General features: G+C 42.8%; 1 protein-coding gene across 1 annotated transcript; it reads left to right on the top strand.

The window, feature by feature from the left end:
- The first annotated feature begins 2,831 nt into the window (after positions 1–2,831).
- On the top strand, positions 2,832–3,281 carry LOC125450263 (zinc finger protein 239-like). Its single transcript, XM_048526260.2, has one exon. The coding sequence runs from the start codon at positions 2,832–2,834 to the stop codon at positions 3,279–3,281; it is 450 nt and encodes a 149-aa protein (XP_048382217.2).
- The last annotated feature ends 3,758 nt before the right edge of the window (positions 3,282–7,039 follow it).

The following is a 7,039-nucleotide window of genomic DNA, read 5'->3' on the forward strand; positions in this document are numbered from 1 at the left end:
GGCAGTACCCTCGGGTTCAAGTTTCTCCTGCTTGTCGAAAAATTGTAGCCATGTCTATCTATCCAAGCCTCTCAGTATTTTGTCAGTTTCAATCACGTAGAGTCAGACAGAACGGGAATAAACCCTTTGGTCCAACCAGTCCATGCTGACCATGTTCGGAAACTAAAGTAGTCCCACCTGCCTGCATGTGCACATATCTCTGCAACCATCTTATCCAAGTACTTATCCAAATGTCTTTTAAACATTGTAACTGTAACAGGAGCCGCATCTATCACTTCCTCTGGAATTTCATTCCACACGTCAACCACTCATTACAAAAGATGCTGCTCACGTCATTTGTTAAAATCTTTCTCCTCTCACTTTAAAAATATGACCCCTAGTCTTGTAATAACCCACCCTAGGGGAAAAAAACCTTCCATTAACCTTATCTCTCCCCCTCACCATGTATAAACCTCTATTAGTTCATCCTCAACCTCCTGTGCTCTGTGAAATAAGTCCCAGCCTATCCAGCCTCTCCTTATAACTCAGTCCCTGCATTCCCAGGAGTATCCTGGTTAATCTTTTCTGAATGCTCACCAGCTTAAATAATAATCTTCCTTTAACAGGGCAACCAGAATTGGACACAGTGCTCCAGAAAAGGCCTCACCAACATCCAAGACAATCAAACATGACATACCAATTCTGCACGCAAAAGATCTGAGCAATGAAGGTTAGCATACTAAATGCATTCTTAACCGCCCTGTCTGCATGTGATGCAAACTTCACATGTTAGATAACTGAACCCTGAAGTGTCTCTATTCTACATCACTACCCAAAGCCCTACTTTTAAGTGTATAAGTCCTGTTCCCCTTGTTTGATTTGGCAAAATGAAACACCTTGCGTTTATTCAAATTAAACTCTATCCACCACTACTCAGACATTAAACCCAATTTGAGCAAGATCTTTGTAATCTTTGATAACTTTCTTCACTGTCTCATCTAGATTATTTACATAAATGACAAACAAAAGTGGGCACAACACCCTTCCCTGTGGAACGCTGCTCGTCACAGGCCTCCAGTCCTAAAAACAATGCTCCTCCACCACCGCGCTGTCTCTTGTCATTTTGCAAATTTTGAATCCAATTTGGAAGCTCATTCTGAAACCTATGTGATCTAACTTTACTAATTAGTCTATCATGCAAATCTTGTCTAAGGCTTTACTATTAAATCCAAGTAAACAATGTCTCCTGTAGACGCCACATTAATCTTCTTGGTGGAAGTGGCTAGTTTAGGAAGTTTCCGTAATGACACATGACACATGATACATGGAGGCAAGTAATGACAATGAGAGACTGCAGCGGGATAGAGACTTGTTATGTAAGTTAACAAAACTCAGTCGATGGAATATAATGTGGGAAATATTGAGGCTTATGGATTTTTTTGCGGGAAGACTAGGAGGTGAATATTAAATAAGTGAAGAAAAAACAGTGCAGAAAGCTGCAGCACAGACAGAATTGTGGGTCCTCATGCTTGAAAGACGAAAAGCTAGCACCCAAATTCAGCAGATAATCACAAAGATAAATAGCCTGTTGGCCTTCATTTTAAAGGGAATGGGATGTAAAAATAGAGAATATGCCAAAACTGTACAGGACACCTGGAATAATATGATGGTAAAGTGTGGAGTTAGATGAACACAGCAGGGCAAGCAGCATCTTAGGAGTTAAAATGTTCAGGGGATTGATCCCAGACATGGGTGGATTTTCTCAGTGGATGAAAGGAAACCTCATTGAAAGATATAAGATTCATAGGGGCTTTGACAAGATAGATTAAAAGAGATTGTTCCTCCTTGTTTGACAGTGTAGGAGCAGAGGTCATAATCTCAGTCAAGAGTCACAGTACCTAAGACTGATATGATGAAGTTCTTCTCTCTGAGGGAGGTGTACAGGTTACTGAATTTGTGGAATTCCGTACTGCAGAGGCTGGACTGCTCAATGTATTCAAGGCTAAGCTAAACAGATTTTTAATCACTAAATGAAACAAAGATGAGGGGGTAAGGCAGGAAAGTGGAGTTGAGGATTATCAAATAAATCCTGATCTCATTAAATGGCAAGAGCATATTTGCTGGGTTGAATTACCTACTTCTGCTCCACATCATCTGATCTTACTTTTTAATTTTTTTTTGGTTTCTCTCTCCCTCCCGTGTTGTTTTTTTTCTTCCATTTTTAGCCAATTTCACAGGGTATTTGAAGTGGAAGATTTACAGTGGGGGGACTTGAAATCAAACATCACTTCAGGATCTGATGGAGTCACCCAGTTTATCGTAACACAAATATCATTTCATTTTGAAAGTGGAAGGGAAAAACACCATTCACAGCGGGGAGAAACTGTGCACGTGTGGTATGTGTGGGCAAGGCTTCAGAAGATCACATGTCCTGTTGCAGCATGAATACAGTCACACTGGGGAGAGGCCATTCGTCTGTTCTGACTGTGGGAAAGGATTCACGCAAACATCCACCCTGCTGAAACCCCAGCAAGTTCACACAGATGGCAGTCTGTTTAAATGCTCATACTGTGGGACGTGCTATAAAAGCTCTGGCGCCCTGAAGCTGCATCAACGTGTTCACACTGGTGAGAGACCCTTCCGTTGCTCTCATTGTGGGTCTGGATTCAAGCAATCATCTGGCCTCATTGAACACCAGTGGATTCACACAGGGGAGATATCATTCACCTGCTCAGAGTGCGAAGGTATTTGCTCGGAAATCCACCCTACTGAAACACCAGCAAGTTCGAACAAAGGACAGACCTTATAAATGCCCAGACTGTGGGACATGCTATAAAAGACCTGTGGACCTGATGTTGCATCAACGTGTTCACACCGACGAGAGACTGTTCAGGTGCTGTCTCTGTGGGACTGGGTTCAGGCGGTCATTCCAACTCACTGTACACCAGCGACCACATACTGGGGAGAGACCGTATAGCTGCACTGAGTGTGGGAAGGGATTTGCTCAGAAATCCAACCTGCTTAAACACCAGCAACTTCAAACAGAGGAGAGAGCTTTTCAATGCCCAGAATGTGAGAAGTGTTTTAAAAGGTCTGGGGACCTGATGTCATATCAACGTATTCATAGTGATGAGAAACCATTCAAATGCTCTCACTGTGGGGCTGGGTTCAAGTGGTCAACCCAACTCACTGCCCACCAGCGATCTCACACAGGAGAGAGGCTGTACACCTGCACTGACTGTGGGAAAGGATTCACTGTGAAATCCAGCTTGCGAAAACACCAGCGAGTTCATGAGCATTGACAGTGACTGGTTTTCGCTGTGAATAAATCGCCACTTCCTCATGTTCCTCCCTCTCTGCCAGAACATCTGGATGAAAGTGAAATAAATCCACTTTTTAAAATCTCTCATGTATGTTAGTACTCTTTAACGTGATCTATTTTTGACTGCAGGAGTTTTTGTTGTTAATCGCATCCAGGACACAGCTATGTTCAATGTTGTCTTTTTTCTGCTGACCTTTATAAATTCCAGCCCAGTTATAGGTGTTAATGAAGAGTCAAAAAGAAAATTGTCACATTTGTGGGAAACACATGGCCTGCTGAAGCTTCCTAATGGCTTTAGCATTTTCTTTTGAAGTTTCTGCCCTTCCTATCACTCCATCTTGTGAGGATCTCATGGAGCTGCTTTGTCTTTCAGATTGAGACAGCCTGATTATCTGTCTCATCTATGTCCCTGAAACAGTCTCTGAAGTTCCATCTTGTCGAAGCCCTCTCCTGGCTCTAGAGCTCTTCACATTCAATGAGGCCCACCACCTAGTGCTTCGACTATCCAGTTAATTGCTGAGCAACCCATCTTCACCTTTTGTTTTGTCAGTTGATCTAAAAAGAGACAGTCCTACTTGGAGCTGGTGTATGTGGTGACCACTTTGGCGCCCTCTATTTTAGGCAGCTCCCTGGGCAGCAGCAGGCACATGGTGCTCGAGATCGCTCAAGAGAACAGGGTCTGCTGCTGGTTGTTGTGGAACAAGCAGGAGGCCTCAGGGAGATGCCGGTTTGCTGATATTATTAACAGTTCTTTCTTATGTCTGTTATAGTCATTCTCATCTCTGAATCTTTCTTTTGAAAACCAATCTTGACCTACCCTCCAAATTGCGTTTTCTCCCCAAAGATCTAGAACTTGGTTCCCCCCCCACCCCCACCACCAAGGATGTAACCCTGGCTGCTCCTATTTACATCTTGGTGACATCATCGAAAGCCACTGTGTTGGTTTTTACATATCTATTGACAGAGGTTACTACTTGACTGGCTGTAAACTGGGAGAGGGGAGTGCGCAGTGGGATCTGGGTGTCCAGTTACTGAAGGTAAGCATGTGGGCGCAACAGGTGGTAAAGAAGTAAATGGTATGTTGGCCATCATTGCAACAGGCTTTAAGTTCAGGAGCACGGATGTATTATTGCAGTTATACGGGGGCTAGGTGAGGCCACACTGAGAATATTGTGTACAGTTTTGGTCACCCTTTCTGAGGAAAGACGCTCTTGCTCTCGAGGGAGTGCAGTGAAGGTTTTTCAGGCTGATTCCGAGGATGGCAGGACTGAGATATGAGAAGAGATTGACGAGGCTGGTATTGTTTCCGCTGGAGTTCAGACAAATGAGGGGGATCTTTTTGAGATGTTTAAAATTCGGAACAGGACTAGACAGAGTAGATGCTGCGAGGGTGTTTTGATGGTTGGTGTGACTGAAACCAGAGGCAACAGTCCAAGGATTCAGGATAGACCATTTAGGATGCAGATGAGGACCCATTTCTTCACCTGAAGAGTGATGAGCCTGTGGAATTCATTACGAGTGGACGTTGATGCCAAAACATTGAATATATTCAGGATCTGACTAGATATAGTACTTGGGGTGAATGGTATCAAAGGTTATGGGGGAAAAGAAGGATTAGGTTATTGAGTTGGGCAATTAGCCATGATCATAATGGTGGAGAAGTCAAAGGGCCAAATGGTGGCCTTCTGTTCCTAAATTGTACTTTTCTGTGAATCTTAGATATTTATCGTTCTGAAGTATTTTGCAGGTGATTAAAACGTTAACTAAAGAAGTCTATTTTATCTTGCATTTCTTACACAAGATTATGAAGGTTTAAGGTGGGAATTCAAGAGCTTGTGGCCTCAGCAGCTGAAAGCACAGGTACCAATGGTGAATGTGGCATTTGCAAGAGGGATTTGGAAATCGTGTGTAGAAAATGTAATTGGAAGAGTGCAGGGAGCTCATTGGGTCTTAACAATGGAGGAGGTTCCAGAGACTTTCTGTTATCGTTGTGGAACTGTCTGTTGAAAAGGTGCCCGCTGCCTTAGACAGGATAACAGATAGTATCCATGCCCTTACAAAACATCACTGATCTCCTCCAAACTGATCTGCAGAAGAATGTGGACAATGAGGTGACTCTGCTCTGGGGAGGAGTGATGGAGGAGACAGGGATCATAGCTTTTTCCCACTACCAAACCAGTTGAATATAAAAACATAACTTCCATCTCCCACCACAGCATCCTGACTCGTAATAGTGGTGACTGGCTATCTGAAGGTAGAAGTGGAATGTCTTTTACGGGAACATTCAGCAGCTCTGACACTCTCAGTGGAGACCAAAAACAGCTGTGCATGAGAGCCAAGGATTTGAGTGACCTGCCTGTACCTGTTCTGAAACCTAGATAGTGCACCTGGTAGAAACAATAGGAAGCATCTGAACTATAAATTGGAATCAACCTAGTGTGTGCATGATTGGATTGACAAATTCTTCCATTTCCTCCTTTAAATAGAGATACAAATTGTAAAGATTGGAACCACTATCAACCCTTGGTCATTCTAATATCTTGAGAGGCAGATTGCCCTTTCACTGGTTTAATACTGTAATTTTATTATGTCATCGCCAAGATTTTATTTCTTCTCTTTTGGGACAGGGGTCTCACTGGCTGGTCAGCATTCATTGCTTATCCCAAATTGCTCTTGAGAATGTGAAGGTGAGTTGACTTCTTAAACTACCACAGTCCATGTGCTACCGGCTGACACACAATGCTGTTAGAATGAGACTTCCAGGATTTTGACCAAACAACAGTGAAGGAGCAGTGATATATTTCCAAGTCAGAATGGTGAGTGGCTTGGAGATTACTTTACAGAAGGTGGTGTTCCAATGCAGCCGCTGCTCCTATCCTTGTTGATGGAAATGATCGTGGTTTGGAAGGTATTATCTGAGGATCTTTGAATTTCAGCAGTACATCTTTGAATTTTTTATGATTAGAAGCCAATATTAAATGTGATTAGAATCTTGCCTTTTGAAATAAAGTATAAAATGATGCTTCCTGTAGATAAAACTTAAAAGGTAAATTTTGAAGCTTCTATGCCAATGAACAGAGGGACATTAGTGAAAACAACACATTGATGAATTTGCAGAACAGCATGTGTTTAAGTGAGATAAGCTTCGTTCAGATGAAATGTGACTGGGCACAAGACATAAGACCACCCCTCACCCCATATGTTACAAAATGCTGAATGTCAATCTAGGCTGGGAGCCATGAGATGGATGTGCAATGAATGGTTGAAGCAATTGCAGCGCACAGGGTGAGGAAGTTTCGGCAGTGATGGGAAGTGTTCATTCTGAAGGAGTCTCATCTGAAACGGTGGCAATTCATTCATGATTTTCCCATGATCAGCTGTTATGTGAGTTTGTAAAGCAAATGGCCCCAATTTAGGAAGAAATGTAAGCTTTAGAAAGTACACTAATATTGTTTTATTTAATTACTCTTGACATCCTTTGCTGTCCAGTCCAGCATTTATTGTCCATCCTTAATTGTGCTGCACAAGATGACAGTGAGGTGCCTTCTTGAACTGCTGTCATCCTTGTGGGAGAGACAAATATACATTGCCGTGAAGCAGTTTCAGGATTTTCACCTCGTAATACTGATGGAACAATGATATAGTTCCAGGCAGGACAGCATGCCAATTGATGGAGAACTCCAAAGTGTGTTGTCCCCATGTGCCTGCTTCTAGGTGGTAGAGATTGTGGTTTAGGGA

Source organism: Stegostoma tigrinum, unplaced genomic scaffold, assembly GCF_030684315.1.
Source record: "Stegostoma tigrinum isolate sSteTig4 unplaced genomic scaffold, sSteTig4.hap1 scaffold_49, whole genome shotgun sequence".
NCBI lineage: Eukaryota > Metazoa > Chordata > Chondrichthyes > Orectolobiformes > Stegostomatidae > Stegostoma > Stegostoma tigrinum.

Bases quoted from the DNA above. Each gene is read 5' to 3' on its own strand.
- LOC125450263 (XM_048526260.2), top strand. From the start codon at position 2,832: ATGTTGCATCAACGTGTTCACACCGACGAGAGACTGTTCAGGTGCTGT.